Here is a 25,586-nt window from a genome sequence, read left to right as displayed (position 1 = left end):
GGTCTGTGTGACGGCGGGAGCAGAGGGCTCTGTGAGCGGGCGGCTGGCCGGCCTCACACGCTCCTCCCGCGGGTTGGCACAGGCATCCCCCGCACCCACTTGCGGAGCTCCTCAACTCCTAAAATATTCAAGCACATTTTTGTTCCGCCATCACTTCTCGTAAAACTGTCAATATTTGAAATCTACACAGTTGATTTCTCACCTCAAAACTTCTCAGAAGTGGATTTAGTGATGAAATTCCATAGGAAAACTGTAAAATATACAACTTTCTGTTGCTGGCCTCTGTCTGGCTTAGGCAATGATGATGCAGTGAATAGTGAATATTCTCTCTGACCAATCAGCAGTCTGTCGTGTTTTCACGTTACATTTTAGTATCCCTCAGCTCGCTTGGAACCTCGATGGAGATACGAAAAAAAGTACCTGGAAGCAGGTCCAGGTACAACATTTCTACAATGGAAAACCAAACAAAGGTGAGTCCAGCCAAAGGGCCTCCGCTCAGACTAACTTGGTTTGAGGGCGTGCCTGACCCCGCTAGCCGCTTGGCAAGCTTTATGATGCGTTTTCATTGTGATGTCACAAGTAAAGGAAGTGAAGGGCTGGACTACAAATGAGCTGTTTTCAAGCGGTTCAGAGTAGTGTTTTCTGTGGGAGATGGGAACTCCCTTGGGGCTGGACTTTGGGCTTTTTCACTTTGCAAACCTGTTACATGCACAAAAAAGAAATATAACTCAATAAAGGAGAGGGGAAAAGCCAAAAAGCAGAATACCACCTCTTTAATGTTTATTAAGACAACGGTGCTGAAGCATGCCTTGCTTCACACATTCACATTTGGAAGCTGTAGGTTATGGCTGTCCTCTGGAGCAGTGTGAAAGAATTGCCTCACTGAATAGCACCACTTTTAGTGGAATTGGTTCACATTTACGTAATACACCATTAATATAATAATGATGTAAATGGTGTATTAATCCTATTAGCATAATTTCCTACTAATGTAATTTAAGTCCAAATTTATGTAACATTTTCCTGTCAAATGTAATTCTTTTTTTTTTTTTTTATGGAATCCATTCACACAATCCACCAGATACCCCTGCCATAAATATTCATACCTTTTAAAAATGTATCACCATAGCCGAATAAGTTAGACAGATTTTTCTTTCTTGTTATTTTAATTTGTTGTTGTTGGCTTTTTTTTGTTACAATATTAACTGTGTATTTTTGATGCAGTGGTTTACTATTAACTGTTTGTAACGACTTTCTCCACATCTGTAAACATACACGACACACGTGCATCGACCCAGGTAGCTGTTCAATCAATAAAACTGCACTGACATGCTGTGGCCACCATTTAGCACCTGTGTTATTCCTTCCTTTTCAGACGATTATTAATTCTTAGACAGTGTACGACTTGGCTGTGGGGCTCCTTATGTTGAAGCACTGAGCATATCCCCCCGAGGTACCATCCAGAGCAATGGGTGTTTTTGTACTGTAAAAAACACTCTGGCAGCATGACTAACAACATCTCCAGTACTGTGCTGCTCTCCTTCCTTGTGGATTGGGAGTAAAGTTTGTTCATGCTCACCTAACCCAAACACCCTTTTGTGCATTTCACTCCGTCAAGATTTTGTATGGTCGGCTATCTGACATTCATTTGTAAATGTGAGTACAGTCCCTTGTGAACCATTGTAGGTGAGTCACCTTGGCTTATGAAAACTACAAATTTTTTGCTTTATGCTCCAGATGTTCATTTTTACTTAGAACCTCACAATCAAAAACACAGCCTGCAGCATCTTGTGTTTTCTGTTGTTTTTTTGATGATTGGTGTTCTCTGTGTCTTTTCCATAAAAGATTCTGATTGTTTTTAATATTCATGCAGAAGACCTTCTGGCTTCTAGATGTGGGCTGCAGGAAAACGTTGAAACCCAAAGCATGTAATTTTGCACACTTTTAATTAATTAAAGATGGTTATTAGGGCCTAGAGAAGGTATTTCATTGACTAGTATGTCAGCATATTACACCCACGTCAGCTCCTTCTGGGCTTTCACTGTCACGTGAATGTCAAGTGAATTCACCTCAAAATATTACTTTATCAAACATGATGTATTTCTATAGCCTCTGTTAGTGTTACTGCTATTAGTAATAGTAATTCTAGAGGTAGTGGTAGAAGTGGCTCAACTGATGGTAGAAGTGGCTCAGGTGGCAGGGAACACTTTAACACAAGCGAATGAGCGGAAAAGAAAGTGTCTACAGGTGGTGCATTTAGACGTGACCAGTTTCATGTGACAAGTTGTGTTTAGGTCTCGTGCTGTGAGCTAATAATGGTATTGTGTGTCCTTGTTACGGAGCCTGCTGCTGCCATGTCACCAGTTCTCTTGGGGAACCTTGTAGTCCTGTAGGATTTGATCTTCTCCTACGTCAGGAAGGAATCTGAACAGCATGAGTAATGTGAGCTGTTTTGAATGAAAACAGTGTTACAACATATTGATTGTTGTTAGAGATGGGAAAGGTTTTCGAAACTTTACACACATGGGGTGTGTTTGCGGAGTGTGCGTGGTATTTCTCATCAATGTTGTGGCTGTGTTGGTGACTGCCCATCAGCTCTACTGGAGTTAGTTGTTTTGTGTCACTACAGATTCTGTGACAAACTGCATGCAGCACTGAAGCTATTCTTATATGTTTGTGAGGCTCTGTTGACCCTGCAAATAATACTTTTGTGTGACTACATTAGTCTCTACCTTATATTTAAAGGGCATATATTTATTGAAGTGCTAATAGTTTACATGGCATATTTTGGCAACCAGAACTATTTACATGGTCTTAATTTTATGACCAAACTACCAGTTATTCTCACTACTGTTTGTTTTTACAATGAATTGATTACTTGTTTAGTTTCCATAATGTCAGAAAACAGTGAAACATGTCCATCACTGTTTCTGAAGATGTCACTTCAGATTCAGATAAGGACAAAAGAGCATAACTATTATCCTTTTAGTAATAAACATCAGTATACCACAACAGTCACTGTCAACTGTCTGCTGTGTGAGGATTTCAAGCTCCTGTTGAATTGGAGAACCGTTCTCTTAAGCTCCCAACACACACACACACACACACACACACACACACACACACACTGTGACCATCCATGCAACCCTGTGTTGTTTACCCTGTCAAATGCTTTTACACTCCGGCTGAGGCTTAGAATGACTGACTGAGTCTATAACTGATGGAGGCCCAGGCCTGCACTGTCCAGCTTTTTGTGCTGAGCCCAACATTTTGGTCCACACAGGCTATACAGGGTGTGTTGGGTGGGTTGGACGTCCTGCAGCCTCCTTTCACATTCTACACAGAGTTGGGAAAGTCAGGGACGAAGGCCCATCAGGGTGGAGAGGTTGGACAGAGCTTTTAAGCCCACTACTCCTCTGGGGAATGATCGGCTCGTGTCCGCTGTACTTGTGAACATAGTGGGGGTTAAAACCCAGGGTGATGCTCTCACAGTGTTTTCAGTGCAACCAAGGTTGCTAATTTTGTCTCCTCTCTCCCCTCCCTCTGTCACCTCAGTCATAACCAGAGGACCACGACGTTTTGCCATCCTGTGACCGGACAGATTTCTCAGGAGAACATGGATTTTATCCTACAAGAACAGTGAGTCATTGAGTTTGTTACTTCTCTGCAGCCCCATTCATAAGTAATACTTAATCTTAGTTGTTGAAATAAAAAATTGATTTGATGTCAGATACTTTAGGCAACATTGACTTTCTCCAGCTGTTTTGAGATATACTGTAAACTACACTAAAATTGGCTAAAATCTTCTATTTTCATCTATGGGATGAATACCAAGCTGTGAGTTGTTATATTATTACTTTCTTTAAAGTGATGGATACTGAAATGATGAAAATCAGAAAGCATTTAAAGAATATCCCCTTCTGCTCTTGTTGTTATGACTTCTTTGGTTTGTTAAAGTGAAAGTTGCCTGACGTTCTATTTGAAAGTGACTTTGAAAACATTTTACCCATGCCTGAAAGTTATCATTTGCATATTTTTCTTAAGTTTAGGAGGCTATACTTCTTTATTGAGTGGGTAGATAGCACGTTTCAACAGAAGTTCAGCGTTGTTTTAAGTGAAGCTGTGTGCCTTTCATTTCACCAGGGCTGCTTTTTAAATAAAGAAGTGAAAGGAGAAAATGTTGGTAGATTTGTCAAGGACATGTAGTGCTGTTGGAGTGTCCTCACTGTCTGGTGTTGCTGTAGCAGGAGTCAGTAAAATGTTTCTCTCTCTTACTGTTTGGACCACTGGAGTTGGAAAGTGCAGCTAAATGTACTTTGAATTGCATCTGTTTGGAGGCAGCATAAAATAGCCTTGCTCTGTCTAAATGTAAAAAACAAAACAAAAACAGGTGGTCACTGAGGAAGAAGGAGCACTAGTAGTTCCAAACATTACCCCCTGTAGACACATAGCTTTTGCATTTTAATTTTTTTGTGGTTGATATAATGTGTGGATTACTGAGTTTAAGAGGTGCTGGTAGTCAAATGTGTTTACCTTTGGACAGAGCCAGGATAGCTGTTGAGCTAATTGGCTCATTGGCTGCTGGCTGTATCTTCATATTCAGCAGACAAACATAAGAGTGGAATCGATATTCTCATTTATCTCTTGAAAAGAAAGCGAGGAACATATTTGTCAAAATGTTGAACTAATCCTTTAATCCTAAACTCTTGGTGCTTGGTTTCAATCTATGTCTTTGAAGTCAGAAAATATTGACAATTTGTATTTTTATTGTTTTTATTTTTATTGTGAAAGCAACCCAAAATCATTTGTTCGAATTTGTGTCAACTTTATATCGTCAGATATCACAATGTAACATAACATCAGTTAACTAATTCTCAGCACACTGATGTCCACCTTCATTTGTCCACCCATGATGCTTTTTACTTTGAGAGACCTGATGAGTGTAGGTCTCTCTGGATAAACAAGTCAGAGCTGTATAGGTGTATTGCACTCTAAGGGCTTTGTTTGTGCAAAGATTTCCTGCCAGTGACAAAACCCGACACCAGACTTTCACTACAATAGAGACTCTCTAAGGTCTCAGTTACAAGAGATGCTTGCTGCCCCAAATTGTAATGTATGTCAGAAATCCACCTCTATTACAATTGAAAACAAACATGAAAAATCCTCAAGCAATGAGTTGCTCACGCAGTTGCTTTTACACAGGAGGGTTCATTTTATGGTGTTGCTGGGGTGTGTGTGTGTGTGTGATGTGTGGGGGAAAAAAAATAACTCCACATCTTGCTCCTGGCACTTTTCTGTAAACCAGTTTGGGTGGAATATAACCCATGTATATTTGAAGGTTCTCATGGGTTTTCAGTTATTTGTTTTACTGCTGTAGTACACTGTCTACAACCAGACCGCAGCTATGTCTAGCCCTTCATCCATTTCTTTTGGTTATTCAAATCTACCTGCATATACCCTCTGGGATTTGAAGTTGATTTTGAATGCAGAATACTTTTGATGAAAGCATAAACCTTAAAAAAATACAATTGAATTCATTCCTTTGCCTCAGTCATTGTGCTATTGACCATTTGACTATCTTTGCACTGGGAATGGAAGGGTCAGAGTGCCGTGAAAATGATACAAAAATAACTACAGCAACCAAATGGTGTATTTTCCTGTGACCCTCATATTTTGGATCTTAAAGCTGCATAATTTTGTCATAGTATGATGATTGCTTTTATAGGTCATAGTAGAATTACACTTGGGACTGCTCTTGTGGATGACATTATTATTTGTTTTGATTAGAGGCAACATTGTGCTCTCTATGGATTTCTGGGTCTGTTTAATGCTTTTAATACCACCAATCACAACATTTTGTTGCTTTTAATACTTGCTTACACCTTTTGTACCTCATATTTTTTGGTAGATCTCAAATTGTTTTGCTACTGGTTTTAAATTCAACAAAGATCAATATTAAGAATGTTGCGTTTTGTTCTATGCATAAAAAATATTTACTATTGGTGGGGTTTTATTCTGACATAAAACAACCTACACATAACACACTATTTCTCATGTTCACCAAGAAAACACAAACAAAAGCACACAGATTCAAACCAACATAAAACAAGTACGTGCAGAAACAGAAAATGTACAGAAATAAAACAAACTTTAAACATCATACAACATAGTGTCACGCATAACATCGAAGCATGACACAGGATAAAAACAATAAAAGTTAAAATAACTAAATAACCTAGCCTGCCCCAAATAATGGCAACAACACACACACACATATCTATATCTATCTATCTATCCATCTATCTATCATAAGTAACAATTCAAAAAGGAGATATCATTTATGCTCATGCTGCTAAGTATCAGGATGTTTCACTTTCTGATACTTACAACATCTTTGATTGTTTTAATCAGTGTATCTCTGTGTGTGATGATTGTTTTGTGTGACTGCCTTGTTTTGCTGTTGTGTATATGTTATTTGCTCTAAGGCATAAAAGATATTGATGTCTGGGGTTGGGCCGATAGACGATGCCATCTTCCATCGTCAATGGCTGACAGACATCACGACGTTGAGCCGGCATCGGGATTGTAAAACCTCCGCTGCGCTCAGCAAAAATAATCTCAAATTTTCACATTATACCACCCTGTGAAAGCAGGTTTTTATGACCACGAACATTCTTTTTAAGTATGCTTTGCACCTGCCTCTGAATTCTTTTCTCCCCACACTCTGACACACTCACACACACACCGCCTCTCTCTCCCCTCGTCTGCTCCATTTTCTCCATCTGCAGTATGTTTTATAAAGTTGCCTAAAAGACTGAGAACTCATCTTTTTTCCATATATTTCCACCCGCGATCCTTTGTCACAGCAGCAGGCGTCGGCTTATTAATGACGCAGCCTATCAAACAACTGAAACCAACATCTGTACCCTGTGTGTTCACTGTTGCTTTACCTGGTCCATGCATAAAATATCCACCTCGACTTGTAACATATTAATAAAAGTCTGTGCGAGAACACATGCACATAAGACGACTGCTGCCCCCCCCCCAAGCAGAGGCCTTCACCTTGAGCTAAGCGACCTGAGATCAGTGTTGTCAACCATTGGCTTTGAATTTAACACATGATGTCCTTTACTTAGCCCCAGAGCTTCAGACAGATATTTAAAGGGCCCTACCCTGCAGTAGAATTTCTAAAGCCCCTTTTCCACTGCACGGTACCAGCTCGGATCGGCTCGACTCGCCTTGTTCTGTTTTTGGTTTTCCATTGTGGAAAAGTTGTACCTGCTACCAGGTACTTTTTTTTCGTATCACCTCCGTTGAGGTTCCAAGCGAGCTGAGGCGATACTAAAATGTGACATGAAAACACAGCCGACTACTTATTGGTCAGGGAGAATCATCACTATTCACTGCATCATCATTGCGCACGCCTGACAGAGGCCAGCAGCAGAAAGTTTTATGTTTTGAGGTGAGAAATCAACTATGTAGATTTCAATATTGACAGTTTTACGCTAAGTGACGGCGGAAGTTGAGGAGTTATGCAAGTGGCGGCAGGGGAAGCCTGCGGAAACCAGTATCTGTCTTTATATTCTGAGTAATGCTGAAACTTAAACTTAAATCAAGAGACAGCTGTATATGGGTCGCTGGTGTGTGTGTGTCGCTATGACGACCAGCTACATTGAGGGGTACTATGTCTGGGTACTATCTGCAATGGAAAACGGAGTAACGGCCAAACTGAGTCGAGTCGAGTTAAGCTGGTACTGGTAATGGAAAAATGGCATAATTTGACTAAATTAAACTCCTGGGGCCGTATTACAGAAACTTCCTAACTGGAAGATCCTATCCTAACTGTTTGGTAACCATGGTAATAAGGGTTAGAAACTGATTTAGGAAAAAGGCCATTACAGATTAACAGTTCCTAAGTCGATGTTCCTTTGCTATGTCACAACCTGGCTCAACAGTAAGTGACAGAATGAGCACCCAGAACAACGCACCAACGCAACAACGAAATTCATACTAATCAAAGCATGAGCTATAGCACTTAATGTTACCAAAGCCAGCTGACCAACCCACCAAGTCTCAGGCGCTAACCCAGATGGATCCCTTCCCCACTGACATTATAGTTCCTCAACCAGACCAAGAAAATTTAGAGGCAAGACCAACAGCTCTAGCAGTCGCAATATCTGAACAGTTTTTCCCCTTTCCAGTGACTGCCTTAGCCATTCCTTTTCAAAGGCTAATTTATCCCTTTCCATTTGCAACAGCAGAAGTTCTTTTTGTTGCTCAAAGGTTAAAGCTACTGTAGGGTAAACCACAGACTCGCCGAGACTATCACCTGGACTCTGCATCGTAGCTGGCAAGATACCATTAACACTCCTTAATTTCATCCTTTAACCATTTCTCCCACGTTATAATGCTCACTGAGCTTCAAAAGTTCATTTTTTGTACAACTATTTAAAAGCTCCTCAGATGGAGACCGAACAAAGGTAGCAACAGTGGCCATAACAAGACAAAATCCGGTGTGCAAAACAAAATCAGAGCCTTCCCACTAACAGCCTACTCAGAAACTTATTAACCTCAACCCTAGTCTTCATGCAGTTACTTACAGTGCGAGAAAGGCAACTAAACAGCGACCCCCTCGAGTCCAGGGATGTGCCCCCGTGACAACTGCTCTAACCGTGTTCACTAAAACACTACCAAGATATTATGAACGAATCCCAAAGGAGAAACGTTCCTTCATCAACCATTACCAAATGGTTTTGGATCCCGGAAGAGCCCCCATTTTGTCACAATCTGACAAAACAGTAAGTGACAAAAAGCGGCAAACACACACCAGGTATCAACTCCACCCACCAATTACCTGGATTAAAGGTACAAAACACAGCAAGATACAAAGAACAGGAGAGGGCCCAAACCTGGGGCCATCACACTAACTAAAGATAGGAAAAGTGTATTACAGAAGCATCCTGACTTCGTAAAATCTTAAATAAACTCTCCTAACTTGACAAGAACTATTAAGCTGTCCTAACTTTTACTTTTCCACCAGCTAGTGTTTGCTAACTCGTTTAATCCACATGGCTGCTCTTTGCCTTTCTCTTCGTGTTACTTGTAAAGGGACTAATTTTCTTTTTAACAGCATCAACGCTCCGCTGGATGCCGGATATGCGACGGTGACTGTGTCTGCCATCTTAGACCACTCTCTCTCTTTAATCTTCTGAGATAAGCGTTATGTGAATTTGGATTTCTTGACGGAGGTTACCAACCTCTCAGTTACCTGACTTGAAGTTCAATGATACTTGAGGTGGTTTTTGCTTTTGTCGAAGAGTTAATGTGCTAAATGGGAAACACGAATAAGTTCGGACGTAACGAACATGTAACTCACGACTGATCAGCTCTTTCCTCTGTCAGAGTCTTGCCAGATGTCCCCATAATGTGCATGACATGGTTTGTAGCAACTTGCCCACTTTAAACACATTCCTGAAGACCTCTTTCAATTTTTCTCAGATCAATGGTCCTCAGGTCCATGTGACTGGTTTTCTTTCTGGTTCGCAACCCATACTTCTTGTTTATAACAGCCATATGAAACGTCAACTACTGAAGGTTTATTTGCTCCAAACTGATGGAACTGCAGCATTAACTATTGTTTTCGTTTTTGCAACATTTCAAAGTCAGCTTTGCATGACAATTAGATAAAAACATGGCTACTTTTGGCTTCACAGGTGCAGTAAATTGTAGAGCAGTGATCCTATTTGACATAAACTCAATCCTTTCAGAGTTGTTTAGCTAATAAGGCTTTGACGGCTATGTTCGGACTGCAGGCCAGAGTGCCCCAAATCAGATTTTTTGCCCATGTGTGACTCAGATCTGATCTTTTTATGACAGTGTGAACAGGCCAAGTCATATGGAATCTTATCTTTTCCAGGTCGGAATTGGGCCACTTCCATATGTGGTCCAAATCTGATGCAGATAGGATCTTTTTAAATGCGACCTGAGTCTGGGCACTCGAAACTGACGCGACTTTGACGTCACTCTAGAGCAGCTGTTGTCACAGTCCTGTTGTAGACGGAGCCATGGTAAACGAAAAAGCTTCACAAATGCCGTTATTAAACATGTGGCTCTCTTCCTCCTGTACGTCGCTATCAGCTCACAAATTCCCTTTTTTACACCTGAAATCCACCAGCTCTGTTTTGAGTTATGTGCATGCTGCTTGTACGAGCGGACACAGTGGGGAGAGATGAAGGGTGGTGGGGAGTGAGTTGTGGGACATTTGCGTTGTACAGCGCCAGAAACCGTAATGAAAAGAACAGAAAGTTGTGAACACTTATAATTCAGGAGAAATGTTACCCGTGAGAGGACAATAATAAAACAGGAGTCTCCTGTGAGCTAACAGGAGCTAACCTCAGTTGCTCCTTGTTTACTTCTGTAGCCTGCAACAGCGTGCTGCGTGTGACGTTGTGTTATTCTTCTGCGCATGCAGGTTACTTTCAGGCCGCGAACAGTTCTCACTGGAGTCTGATCTGGGCTACATTTAATGTGAACTGGCAAACAAAAAAAATTTAATCTGGGGAAAAATTCATCATTGAAAGTAATGATGGATTTCTTTTCACATCTTAATTATTAGTAGTTTGTTTATTAACTATTTTTCATGTTCTATCTATTGGGTATACCTGCTTATTCTTTCAGCACACAGCTGGAGCTCATCCCAGCTGACATTGGGCTAGAGGTGGTGTACACACTGGACATGTTGCCAGTCAATCACAGGGCTGACATTTAGAGCTAGACAACTTCAAATTCACACTTACTGGCAGTTTAGAGCACTTAATCTCTCTTCTTTTTTACCCCTGCATCTTTCTGTCTTCCTCTTTTGTTTATTTTTTTGTGTGTATCAACTTAAATTTACTCAGATTAGTTCAATTGTGTTTGTTTCATTTTGATGTACATGGTACTTGAGTGGCAAAAAAGTTGAAGCAGTGAACTTTGCAAATAAATGCTAGAATAATGTATGAGGGATGCTCAAATGTAATAATTTCTAATTTTGCGGGGGACTCCAGTGTATCTGGCTGCCAGAGAAGATTTTTTATTTTTAGCATTGAAAGTCTCTCAGTGATTATTATTTCTCAAAAGTGTGCAGGAAATGCATTTCTATCAGCCTCCCTTGTCTGGCACTGACCACAGATACTACACAGATCAGCTATGTTCTGATGGATGTTCTTATTTGCAGCTGCGTAGGACTGAAACAGGTCTGTCCGAGCAGCTATGATAATGTGTCAGTGCACACGCACACACACACGCACACGCACACGCACACACACACACACACACACACACACACACAACACTTTAGTCATTTGAGTGTGTATACATGTTATCATGAAAATAAGTGGTCAATTATGCACAGGATAGAAGGATAGTAGTTCTATAAAAATCAGTAGTTTATAGAAGATGTGAAAACTTCTGTTATTTTGTGCCTCACTGAAATATTGCAGATAGACTCCAAGACATTATTGGCTGTGATTATGCAAGTCACAGCTGAGTCCCATCACGAGCATTAAAGTACCAACTTCATAGTCAGAATAAAGAATGTCTTTGAGGGTAATACATTATGGCTTTGGAAGACCAGTTAAACACACACATGAATATTGACTAAAGAAGCTTCATGAAAAAAGTGTCAGAAGAAAATAAAGTTACATATTAAGAATGTTTAACTAATGCATTCAAAGATGTTTAATGAAAATGTTGAACCAACTGTCTTAGGGTACATTTTCAAAAACTAAAACTTTTGGGATAACTTGGGTAACACATCACAACTGCACTTTGGCCTTTTATAAAGTTCTCTTGGTTTTATTTTTAAAGAGACTCTTAAGATCATTTCCCATGGTGTGGTTATCTTTGATTCATATAAAATACATGGACCAAAAAAGTTATGTAAGCTTGTTTTGAAGAATCCTCATTTTATCTGGCATAGACTGTAAACCTCAAATGAGTCTCAAGTGCACTTGTACTTGTTAAGTTTATGGCATACTTACAGTATGTCCAAATTGGTGTATACACTTCAGTATATATTTTCATGTAGATGAAAGTGACGTCATGAGGGGTTTCCAATAACAATAAAATAAAGTACGCAACCCAGTACTTAAAGCAATAGTTTGACATTTTATAAAATTTGCGTATCCTCTTTCATGTTGAGAGTTAGATCACATCAATATAACTAATGTTTTAGTGTCAAATATTGAGCTAGAGCCAGAAGGCTATTAACTTAAAAAAAGAGTAAAGACTGGAAGCAAGTGGAAATTGCTAGCCTGGTTCTAAAGTTCAAAGATATGCCTGCCAATGTTATGAGGTTGTGTGGTGTGGGGACAGAGGACCCAAACGCAGCACTCTGAGGGAAGGAGGTTTATTGAGCGGAAAAAGGGGGAGAGGGACTTGAGTGGAGGGAGAGGTGGATGTCGGGGAAACACAGACACGGGGAACCAGGGAGACTGGGGGCCAGGGAGCCGGGGAACACTGGGGCCGAGGAAGCGAGGAGTGGTGGGAGAACAGGGAGGACGCCGTGGGGGAAGTCTGAGGAGGAGAGGGCCGGTGGATGAGCCCAGCCGACTGAACGGAGGACGAGGGTGAGTGTACCTGGGAGGGAAACAGACAGAGAGACAGGGTTAGAGATGACAGAGACAAAGCACGGGGTAAATGTGAGAAAAAAAAAACAAGAAACATGCGAGCCTGAACACGGAGGTGGCACCGGGTATGGAGCAACGACGATCAAGCAAGAGTGGTGTGGAGAACCGGGGTTGAAATACAGGCAGTGATGAGGTTGACTACTGACAGGTGTGGCAGGCTGACGAGGTGGCTGATGAGACGCAGGTGCAGGTGCGGGTCGTTGGCTGGGCTCAGGAGCAGAGGGAGAGTGAGAGAGCACACACAGGGGAGAAAACACAGGGAGGCAGGCAGGGAACAGAAAACCAAGGAAAAAGCAGAATAACTGATAAAAAGGAGAAAAAAAACAGGACACTCACAGTCAGCCGGGCTGCCACCACAACAGCCAAAGCCTCTAAAGCTCACTCATTAACAAGTGTCTCATTTGTTTTGTGGGGGGGAAAATGTGATTTTTGGGGTAGTTACATGCTGTAATCATTTCTTTGGGGAAACAGCCAGACACATTGACTTCCCGGTGTGATTTAACAAATGACATAAGCTTGTTCATTAGTGAGCTCTAGAGCTAGGTCTAGTGATGATAGGCACATTTTTTAAACTTTGGAGTGAGCCAGACTAGCAGTCTCTCCCTGTTTCCGGTCTTTGTGCTAAGCTAAGTTGATCACCTTAAAACTTTAGTTCTATAGTTAATGTATAGACACAAGAGGGGTATCAGCATTTCCATCTAACTCTGCAAGAAAATGAAAAAGTGTATTTCCTGAAATGTTCAAATATTTCTTTAAGATGCAATCGGGAATGGGGTACTATTAAGTATTAAGCTTACAGCACCTCAGTGCCAATAAGCATTTTATCCAATGATCTTGTGTGTGTTATTGCTATTGGGGTTTTAGTGAAATACTTTTAATTACCCCTCACCATAAAAAATAATATTTTTTTCTCTATTCTCTAATATTATGTGGTAATAATCCTTTTCTCGTGTCATTATATTCATAATGGTGCAATGATAATGTTAGTACCATTGTTAGACTATTCCTTGTAAATACTCATGAAATTCCTGTCATGTAATTACCATTAATATATGTACCCACCTTCTTTTGGCTGTGAACCCTTATTAATTACCACTGAATCACTGCAAACGGTACAAGAAAAACTATTTCAGCTGCTGCCCCTGGCGCTATCCAAAACATCTCCTTTGCTGCTATTTAAGGCTTATATGAGCCCACATGAAGCACTCACTGAGGCCAAAGTTCTTTTGTAAACTTTTATATTCATCCAAGGATGGAATCTTTACTCAACTGAGCTAGTCTTTTTCAGCATCACCCTACTTTATATACATAGACTTACACACACATTCATACCTTTTATCGTCAGCTACTGAGCCTCTCAGCTGGAGCAGAACTAACCTTTAGATTACTTCCACCATGTCAACACCACATGCTGGCACACAAGTTGTGGAGTTCACTGCAGCTCATACTCTGATATATCTATCACCTGCAGCTCCAGCTGCATCAGCCAGGCTTCTTTTATTATATATTTTTTTATCAAACGACAACTTTGATGGAGGCATCAGCTCACAGGCCATCAAAGCGGAGTTGAAACTCCATCTGAGAGCATTATTAGCAGCAGGGTACATTGTGCATGTGTATGTATGGAGGCCGACGTCAGTGGGGCTGCTCACCAGGGTTTATCACAGATTAAAGTGGCTAAAGTGTCAGGACTTTACAGCTCCTAGGAGTACCTTATCAGCTATTATTTTGGCAGCAGGAGAGATGGAATAACTTCCTTTGCTGCTGCTGTCTGGGTTTCAGTATCTGTCTGCATCTGAAGTGTGTTTTGAGTTTATATGCACCACGCCTGTCTTTCTTCTTGTTATAAACTTTTTATTCTCAAGTCAACTGTTGTCAAATGTTCCCTCTGTAAATGGACATAAACATAATTCCTGGCTGTCATTTAGCATGTCTTTGTCACATTTGTTCCTCTAAACTCTTCCTCCATGTTTTTTCCGTCTGTCTCTCTTCATGTTCTCCAGAATGTTTTTCTCTTCTCTCTCTTGTTGTCCACATGTTGTTTTTTTTTTGTCTCTGACCCTTCCCCTGCTTATTGATATGGGATCTGGTGATTTAAGGGAAGCTATGGCAGCAATGTGATGAGTGCACACATGGTGCTTCGTCAGGGGTGCAGCATGGCAATTCTTTGGTTGACTGTTGCCATAGCAGCAGTGTGGAATTGAAATGGGAGATACAGCTGGATACAGATGGAAATGTGGTTGAGCAAAGAGTATATCTCATTCTCTCATATTTTGAATGTTTAAGAGATTTTCTTGATTAATTTAGCTGTTTGTTTTCTGATCATATTACATTGGGTACAACGGTTAACAAATATGCCTTTTAAAAATATCACAAAGTCTTAAATAAATAGTTCATCATTTTATGGATAATGGTTATTTGCCTTCTTTCTGAGAGTTAAATGTTTGTGCACAGTGGGGGAAGTCAGGACGTGTTTAGCCTAGCATAGCATGGAGACACAGAAGCAGGGGAAACTGCTAGCGATGCTTTTTCCAAGATAAAAAACAAAAAAACCCCAAACATTTCTAAAGCTGGCTTATTGCTTGTTTACATGACAAAACACTCCCATTTATTAGGTAATCTAATACAATCCATTACAACTGGTCTGCCATAATTTTTTTTCCTTTATGTTGTCATAAATGTGTTAATTCAGTGATATGTTTTAGCATTGAGGTCATAGATAGTGATGGTGTTGTACTGGAGTACATTATGTTCAGAGGTGTTTCAATTATGCCCCCCTCATGTATGTAAATGGGTATTTCAGTATAATGTGTCATAACTATGACCTTAGTAATAAGCATCATTGAATCTACACATTTCCAATAATGTCAACAAAAACTGAACATAATCGATAATAGATAAACTTCATAAAGGCAGAATTTATTGCCGAGCTGTTGTATTAAATTGCATTACATTGTACAGGGGTACCTAACAAAGTGGCCACTAAATAGAAATTTTCCCGTCATGTTTTGTAACTTCTTGACCAACAACAACTCTATTCATCCACCCTTTACTTTAGAGTTCCAGCTATACAATAACACTTATTGGTTTTGATAGAGGTCTTCGAACAGGCAAAACAATTGACAATAAAAAGCAACAAGCAAAAAAGAAAATATGAAACTTTCCATCATATAGCATATGACATTTTAGCCCCATCCACAACATGGAGGCGGATCACATTGAATTATTTGTTAAGACAGAAGTGTCAAGGAAACAAAATTGTGGAAATTGGAGATGCAGTGGGTGGATTACAGGGTTTTTTTTGGGAATCGTTAGTGTAAGTAATATTCATTTGAAATGGGGACTAAGGCCATTCTTATCAACATTTGCGTCAACAATGTGTCAATGCTATAATAATGATTTTTGTGCTCTGTTTGAATACAGAGATTCTGTGTTTCTGTGCTTTTCTCTCTAATTTATTGTAACATTTCTGAATATTTTGATCTGCAGAATTCAAGATGTATGGTGAGGGTCTGGCTTTATTTAAATGTCAGCCCTGCCTGTGTGGGCTGCCAGTGCTGTTGATTTTTGACATACTTTGTTACAGCTGTATGTGTGTTTCATGTGTAGCTGTGGTTGTGGGAGTTTGCCAAGTTTTTAAGTGTCTTAAGTGACTTTTTCTTGTTTTCTTGTGAGAGGTATCATTAAAATACAGGAAAAGTCTTGCGATAAAATGTCAGAATCCTTCCGACAATTACTTTTCCTGTGTGATTAAGTCTCCTTTGTGATCTCTTTGTTCACAACACGGCCGCCTTTTCCTCCCACAGACATAAAAAGAGGAGGCGAACCGTTTCCCTACTGATGAGCAGCCAAATAATGCCCTCCAACCCATACTGTAGTTTCTCTCTTGACTCATGGCCAATTTGCCATGTGAGATAAATATGTAATATTTTCGATCTGGGTTTCTGCCCTGTCATACTCTCACTGGGTCGCTGAATGCCCACCTTAAGGGTTGATCCTTGAGTATTATTTGCCTCTTTTTTTCCTTCTTCTACTAACAGTAATTTTGATGGAGAAGAACAATGTACCTATATTTCCAGCGAAGCCTAAAGGAAAATGGCATGTTCACTGAAAGATTTCAGAGAAGCTGAACAATGTGTTTCTGTTTGAGTCATCATTAGAGATATTTGGTCCCATGTTTCCATGTATTTTTTTAATGATGGGCTGTAAGTACGAGGCTTGCATAGTTTATTTCTGTGCTTCTAGCTTTTGAAGTCACTTCAAAGGATTGTCTTTAGGTTGGGGGTGAAACAACAGCCCACTGCATTTTGGGTAGATGAGTTGATTTCTCTGAAGTGATTGCCAGATTAGGTAATTTTATTGGTCAAAATTCATCCTTCAGTGAAGTGTTATTAAAAGGATACTCCAGTGAGTCGGTGTTGCACTTCAATAAAGTTGGGGGACTCAGAAGAGACAGATTAATGGAAAAAAAAAGTCTAAATTGAAGCAGCTTAGTTTGAGATATCTTGTCCGTTGTAAAAGTCAAACTTAAAGTACTACACACCTTTATTTTGCATCACAAACTGGGTGTGCGGGGTTATGAAAGTTGTTAATAATTTGCATTATGGGAATTGTAAGTAAATTGTATCTATTGTTTTTGAAGCTTGACCTATACTAAAAGTCAGGATGTCTTGGACTCTGCTGATTTTTACCCTTTTTATTAATCTGTCTCTTGAGTGTCCTCCGTCTACTGTATATTGAAGTGCAATACTAAATCACAGGAGTACTCTTTTAATAACGCTTCACTGAAGGATGACAACTCATTAGCATCTTTCATTACACCCCCCTCAAACCCAAAGTCTCAAGCCCAAACTGAGGTAACCCCAATGAAATCATCCTAGTTAATTTATGAAATTTGGTAAGTTCCTCCAGAGCTTTGGATAAAAAGAAATCTAATGTAAAGTATGAAAAAATGTAGTGCATCCAAGCTCAAAGATTGATATGTTCCATTTATAATTAATGAGCTTCACGATTATTTCATTATATATTATTTATTATATATTTTATTAGTTTATTAAAAGGCTCTTAATTCTGATTGGCCTGTGATGGATCCAGATAAGTCTTATTCCACAATAACAGTTAAAATATCTGATTCTTGAAGATGTTAATTTGTAATCAGAATATGCAGTGACACCCCACGCCAAAAAAAGGTGTGATATGTAAACATACATTAAATAGAAACAATAAAATTATCATGCAGCAACTTTGGGCTTTGAGCTTGATTTTGTGATTGTGCTGATAGCCTAAAGGTCAAAATTGTTGCATTGTTATGGGATATTTGAATAACAACACCAACTGGGAAAATCTTGGTAAAGAAATTAAGTGAATAAAGCTTTTACCCCCTCAGTTACTACAATCAGCATGCCCTTGAGCAAAGCACTTAAATCAAGGCCGTTCTACTGTAACTGCTTAGATGACAACAGTAGTAGGAAACTCCCAAAGTGCACATGGATGATTTTTAAGCTTACTGTATATTGTCATATTGAATTATGTCTTACAGTGCAACAGAAAGCCGGGGAATTGTTACTGGAAATTGGATGTCTCTTCTATGTACAAAGAGGTAGATGAACAGTAACTCATTGTTAATTTCCCGTGTTGAGGCAAATATAACTACATGGACTTTACTTAGCCTCAACAGTACATGTGGACTGAAGTGATAAGAAATTAAAGTGATATTTTCATAGGCTAAAATATGTAAATGTAATGGAGGTCAACTTAGGTTTGGTGTTATTAAATATATATATTTTTTAAAAACCTGTCACCTGCACACAAACAGTTTTTAAAATCATTTCCCAGCCCATATACAAAATGTCGTGTAAATATTATTCCTGGTTAGAGGTTGAGCAAAGAATTGAGTTACAACCACCCGTTGTCTTTAAAGAACTTATTTAACAAAAGAGAATAAACAGAGAAGTACTGAAACACATATACAGCTGGTCCAGAGACCTGCCGCCTAGGGCGGATTTGGGCGTCTGGCCCTGAGCAAAGGGATGCATCATCATTTACACAGTCTTAGTTTCTATGTTTTGGGGAACAGAGATAAAACACCAAAACAATCTCACAGCTCTGACCTAAACCCTAGTAAATGTGGACAGACTAACATAAGGAGTATAGGAGAGGAAAGGTTAAGGATAAAAAACACAATACATATATCTATAAGCCATAATGAGAATAGTAATAATAATAATAATAATAATAATAATAATAATAATAATAATATTAAAAGATCATACATAAAAGATTAAATGTAAGGACACAATTTTCTGCCATAACACAAAGAATAAGTAAAAAAGTAGTGTGTCTGTATATATCAGTAGACAGGAATAGACACTGCGAAATAAGCAAGAATAGCTTGACAGTTGTAAATGGTTAAACTCCTATAACAATTTTTATATTGGAATTGGCAACATGCCCATTAATTCCAAACAAGGGGGCCAAAACTAGAAATGTATGTCCAGTACGTTTTTTGAAGTGACACACACCATAAATCAGATGACATAGTCATCTGAAATGTCCGGTTATAAATTTGTGCCTTATTATTTACACATTACAAATGTATAAAATGATCACCATAAATCAATAGTGAAATGAAGACTTATTGATCTGCTCCCTTTTAATAATAAGAGCACTCTACGGAACAGCTGTAACATTGAAACTGTACTGATGATGCTGCAGCACAACATGTTTAGTGGAGTGTGAGAGTCTCCTTTCATGTGGTCTGTCTAGAATTACTCAATCTCTTTATCCTCCCTGTTTTCTCCTTTTCTCTTCTCTTTGTCCTTTCAATTAAATTAATTTAGTTCGTTTCAAAGAGGTTTAGGGAGAATCCCTAAGTTGCCAGTTTTAAAACCAGCAAGTAGACTGCAAAGACCATAACACGTTAATAAAAATAATTAAAAGCAGGTGAAAAATCAGTAAAAAAAGCAAAGTTTTAACATAGGGTTGTATTATCATTTTAAGGTTATTTTGCATTTCCTGCCTGTGCCATTCTGTCTTACAGCTTTCTCAGTGTTTTTGTCATGGCCTCTCCTGTTTCTTTCTTTCTCTCAGGACCTTTGTGTTTCACTCTGTCTTACCTCTCTGTGTGCTGCAGAGAAGAAATAATAATACATTTTATTTATAAGCGCTTTTGAAGTCACCAAGGGCACAAAACCATGTAATAGAGTTTATATGTGATAAAAGATGGAAGTGTCAGGAAACAGTAATGACAGATAAAATAATACAAAAATGATAATATATATATTACAAAGCACCAGCTAGGTGTGTAGGTATGGAGAAAACTGGATAAGTAGGGAGGTGCCAATCCATGGAGAGCTTTATAAAGAAGTACAATAAAGAAAAAGTGGTATTTAACTGGGAGCCAGTGCATTTGTTGAATGATAGGGGTGATGTGCTCCCAGGACCTTACGTGGCAGAGACCTCTTGCAGCCACATTCTGGAAATATTATTGCACTGAATGGGTACACTCAGGAGAAGGGCATTACAGTAGTCTAATTGGGATGTAATAAAGGCATGAATGAGAGTCTCTGTAAAAGAATGGGACAGAGAGGAGTGTAGTCTGGAGATGTTCTTCAGGTGAAAAAAAGGCAGTCTTGGTGTTTTTGAGATGTATTTCAAAACAAATGGTGCAGTCTAACGTTACACCAAGATTTTTACCTCAGCAACAGAGGATGTAAAAAAAAAAATAGAAAAACGAGGTTGGACAGATTTAGGATGACTTGGTCCTCTTTGAGCATTTGAAGTAAATAAGTGGGTTGTGTTCCCTTGGACCACCAGGAGCTTTGTTTCATATGGATGAAGTCATAGAAAAGTCAGGTCATACTTTTCTCCAACCCTCCTGGGTGAGAGCTAGCCTTCACTCAAAGGCCAAATTGGATTCCTCAAGACTTGAGTCTCAGGAGCTCCTCCCTGATCTGTTTTGTCTTGAGTAAAGGAGGCTAAACTCTTGTCGAATGTCAGGTTACAGACTCCCAGTGTAGTGTCTTTATGTCAGATAGAAGAATTGAGCCTTGTATACTTCGCTGCAGAGAAAAATGTTTTAATTTGTCTGGTTTTTGAATATTTCTTTGATCTCCTTTTGTGCCTCTTACCTCTCTGTGCTGAATTTGGCTCTCTTTCAACAAGGTCAAAAACACATTTGTTGTTCTCTGCCTCCACATTCGCTTTTACCTTTCAACAACCTCTTGCAAGTGGTGGCATTACAAAGAGCTGAATAAAAAATTACAGAATTGCCCAAAAGTCGCACATAAAGAAAGATGTTTTGGTAAAAAATATACATGGAAAACTAAGGAAAGTGGTGTTGGCCAGTGGAGTGGTTCAGTTATATTTCCCAAAAAGTGCCTGGCCTTGTTTTTATCTTTGTGACCTTAAATTTTAACCAACATTAGTTAATCTAAGGATGACTTTCCCTGATACCAGTCATTTTTAAAAATCACTTCTATGTCCAATGAATGCATTATATTGACTTTGACTTTGATGAAAATGCATCCAATTTACATTTTTATAGTTCCTGACCTTTCAAAAGTTTGCGTGAAATTCTCTTGACAGCAGAATGAAAACAGAGTTAATGTCTCTCTCTCTCTCTCTCTCTCTCTCTCTCTCTCTCTCTCTCTCTCTCTCAACCCACACCACATTCAAGAGATTCACATTATGCATGTGTAGATAGAAGTTGGTGGCTGTGTTGGTGTGTTACATTGGAGCCTGTAATATGGAGGGCTTAGATGAGAGTACATTCGGTCAGTTGATTGTATGACAAAAACAGAGAAATAAGGGGAGGATGGCAACAGTAGACAAACAAGACAAAGACGGAGAAAGTAAAAGTGAAAAGAGACCAGTATTTAGATTTATTCCAGAAATACATGTACTGTAAATCAAACGAAACTGCAGCATAATGTGTTCACTGAAAGAGCAGCTCGCAGTTGTAGCGAATCCTCTAAGACACACAGAAAAAAAAATTTGTGGATTTAATGGAAAAAGATAGAGGGGTGTGTGTCAGAGTGTAATGCTAGGTAATTAGGTTGGATTCTTGGATGAAAGAAGGTATTACGCTGCCAGTGTTTTCCCTTCTGAAACGAATCAGACAGATTTACACACATGGTCTGCCTGGTGTCAGCCTGTTGACAATAAAACATCCAGCATGGAACGCCTCATCTGTCTCACCACAGCAAGACAGCCGCAATAACGGGGCTGTCATCATGCAAAGAGACACTGAGTGTAGCCAGCAAGCAGGCAGTTATGTTTTATCGGGATCTGTTTGTGTCATAATTTTTTTAAGCCTGTGCTACAAAATGTCAAAGCTGATGCTAGTTTTCCAGGGTTACACTGCTCCTTCTTGTTCCATTACATCCTGCAATATTTCGAACTTACGCGTGTCAAAAAATGTCTTGTTTTGTAGATGCATTTTTGATGAACAGTAGTGATCAGTGCTAATCTCACTGTGAAGCACACTGCATTTCTTGTGACTACTTCATAATAAGTCACCTTGTGTTTTGCCAGTTAAGTGCTCTTAATGTGAAGCTGCACCAGTAGGAAATGTTCTGTTTGTACTAGCAGTAACTTAATATAGAATTCTTTCCTGGGATGTCGCCACCGACACCCAATTCTTAATACTGCAAATGCAAGGGCTTTTGTTAGTAGGCTATGACCATTGTTTTACCTCATTTGCTGGTAGATAGTGACTTAATGATAGAAATAGTCCTTGAAATGGCATCTGCTCCCTGTCAATTAAGCTGGTCAGGAGGATCAGCTTTTTTGCTGCTATAATTTGAAGTTATTATAACAAATGAGGAATTCTGGGATGTCCTGTTGACCCAGTGTTCCCCTGGGATGTTACAGGTTTGATTCTTGTCAGATGTCAACCATTCTTCTATTTACCCATAGTGTTTCTCTCTGAGGTATAAAAGGCTGCCATAGAAAATGCTTCCATTTCCTATAATAAAACATAATACAGATTACATCTAATACAACTATTTAGAAACATCAAAATAATTATTATTAATAAGCACTATCTAGTTAACATTGGGATTAAAAACTGGTGCTAATTTATCTTCTTGAAGTGTACACTTACATAACATAGTCTGCTGCTGTGTGAACTTTAATTTGTCTACTCTGAATCTGGTTTGTAAGTCTATATATTAGCTTCCTATTGTGAAATGGTCATCAAAGGTAATAACTCTGTGCTAACCTGAGTATACAAAATTAAAATATATCTTGTACGTAGACACACACACAGAGGATTTTATTCATTGCCCTCCACGGTGTGTGGGGTGGATAGAGGGAGAAAATGTAGCCGCCTGTGTTAGATGTTGGCTGTCTGGTTTATAAACACACCTACACACGCGCACACACACACACACACACACACACACACACACACACACACACACACACACACACACACACACACACACACACACACAGAGAGAACCTGTACTTACAGCACATGCCAACATTCACCCATTCACACTCTGATGGCAGAGGATGGCGTGCACGGTGCCAACCTGCTCAATAGGAGTGGTTAAGGGTTCAGCGTCTTGCTCAAGGACACTTCGCCTCTCTTTCTGGAGGAGCTCATAAACATGTTTATGAGCTCTATGTTTGTATGTTTATTAACTCTACATCCGATTTGAAAAGGTGTGTTTAATCTTTCTGTGTGTATGTTCTTGTCCAGGCCGCAGGGTGCTCGCATGGTGTCCAAAAACTCGGGTGAGCAGTTCTCCAGCACCACCGTCAGCGAGGCCTCCACTGCCATCACCTCCTCCACTGTGGACACCACCCCAGCCTCCAAGGTTAGTCTGTGTTTGTGTGTGTGTGTGTGTGTGTGTGTGTGTGTGTGTGTGTGTGGTTTAGTGTAATTTACCTGTGGTTGTATCTAAATGTCATCATAGCAGGCTTAGGACAGTTATGTTTACTGTTGATGATCCTGTTGGGGGAATGTTCTGGCGGATGTGTGTTTGTCGGTATGCGATTCTACGATGTGTGATTATGTGCATTTAGAAAATTGTGTTTGGTTTACTTTCAAAGCACTGTATCCATCTTGCCTAAAAGCCTAGATTTCTTCTTGCAAATCAATATTTAATTTAGTTTCAATTTGATTTACAAACAAACAAAACAGTGTTGCTTGCTAGTTTCCTTTTTATACTTTCAGTTTATTCTGGTGTGTTTTTTAGAGAATTCCAGAGTGTGAGCCTAATTTGAATGAATGGAATTCAATTCTACAGTATAATGCTATTAGAAATAGTTTTCCGTAACTGCACCTTTCAATCATTGCCATATGATCGTGTCTTTTTCCAGTAATGACAGTGATGATCAAATGATCAAAGGCAGACACTGCACCCTTAAAGTATTAAAGACAGTTTCAGGTTGTTAAAAAGATTTTGGTCCACTACTTTGCCGGCATTTATCCCAATCACTCGCCACAATGTCCCATAGTTGTTGCTCTACACCAGGGGTCAGCAAATAAGTCTGCCATTGGGCCAAATTTTTTTCAAGTCATTAGATTGCAGGCCAGAATATAGTCAATTTATCTATATAAGAATCCATCATTAACTGTGTACCTGTTTAGCTCAGTCAGTAGTGCATAGGACTCCTGTTTGAAGGGTTGTGTGTTCAATCCACACTTGCTGCTAGTATTATTTTTCTCCCTTTCAACAAGATATCGTTTTACTTGTTCACAATTATGCATGTGCAGGTGTGTGTGCCTCCTGGCGATTGGTCCACATCAACCTATGGATGCTTATTTTCATGTCTCCAATATCTCCAGGCAGAGGAAATTCCTGCATTTCTCAGGGGAATCTGATCTCACGTATACTGATGGCTTTTAAAGCAGGCCTGAGACTCACTCTTTTGAATTTCCTTAAGAACTTTTAAAATTAAAAGCTTTCAATTAAACACGACATAAAGAACTGCTGCAAAGACATTCTGGCTCTTTTATTTTGTAGGCACAATCACTTAAGAGGAAGTGATTATGTAAGTAACTTGACTGAGAGCTATAATGTTGGTGGGCCGTGGGCCGCCTATTGCCGACCACTGTTCTACACTGAAGAACCCAAGTTAGTGACTGTGAGTGCAGAACAAGTTCTTCGACCTCCAAGCAGGATTGCAAAGATTAGAGCTATATCTGTGTCTAGAGAGTAATAAAAGACAGTCACAGCAAAAGCTGTTGTGCTACATATAAAGATTTGAGTTATAGGTCAAACATGTTGTAGCAGGATTTAAAAAGACAGAAGAGAACAGAGGAAAGAGAGAAAATGACAGCGGCAAAATGGACTTTGCTTTGATAATCAGTTCTCATATCTCACATTTTTTCACATCACATCACAGATTTGCGCACATCTACTCTATAATTCAACTCAAACACATACGAATATCAACTGATAGTGATGTCAGAAAGACGTGTGAAGAGTAGCAATAAAACAAGACAGTGAAATTTGTTTTAGAGCCTTGAGCCAGACTCAGGGGGAAAAAACTTTTGTTCTTTTCCCTTTGATTGTGGTTGTCCTTCAAGCTGTCATTGGCTCAGGCAATGTGCTTTTACTGCCAAAATGATGGAATTTGTCAAAGCGATTTAGCATTGCTTATGCCAATTCCAGTTCGAGCTACCAAATGTAGATCTCTTGTAGGTTACATTTTTAGTGATGATTCTTGTTATAAAATTTTCTCCACCTTTCCATGACTACACTTTTCTTTCTTTCAGTCTATATCTTACACTCACTCTCACACACGCACATACATAGCTCCATAGTGGCGTGAAATCTCATCCTGCCCTATCAACAGGTGCCGTAGGACTAAGATTGAACATGTGTCATCGGGTGCGGTACAGAGATGACAGGGCATCCATCACGACAGCCCATTGCAGTTTTCACACCCCCTGTTTTCCTG

General features: G+C 39.5%; 1 protein-coding gene across 5 annotated transcripts in view; it reads left to right on the top strand.

The window, feature by feature from the left end:
* LOC123961276 (pleckstrin homology domain-containing family A member 7-like) overlaps positions 1 to 25,586 on the top strand; it is a 150,499-nt gene that overhangs the window by 78,097 nt on the left and 46,816 nt on the right. For all 5 annotated transcript variants that reach the window (XM_046036523.1, XM_046036518.1, XM_046036522.1 and 2 more), the window contains 2 exons: positions 3,556 to 3,639; positions 23,377 to 23,494. In XM_046036523.1, coding sequence (XP_045892479.1) covers positions 3,556 to 3,639; positions 23,377 to 23,494 — 202 coding nt within the window. The remainder of the gene's footprint in view (positions 1 to 3,555; positions 3,640 to 23,376; positions 23,495 to 25,586) is intronic.

The sequence above is a fragment of the Micropterus dolomieu genome, linkage group LG22, assembly GCF_021292245.1.
Source record: "Micropterus dolomieu isolate WLL.071019.BEF.003 ecotype Adirondacks linkage group LG22, ASM2129224v1, whole genome shotgun sequence".
In the NCBI taxonomy this organism is placed as follows: domain Eukaryota; kingdom Metazoa; phylum Chordata; class Actinopteri; order Centrarchiformes; family Centrarchidae; genus Micropterus; species Micropterus dolomieu.
This window is presented reverse-complemented; position numbering and strand designations above follow the sequence as displayed.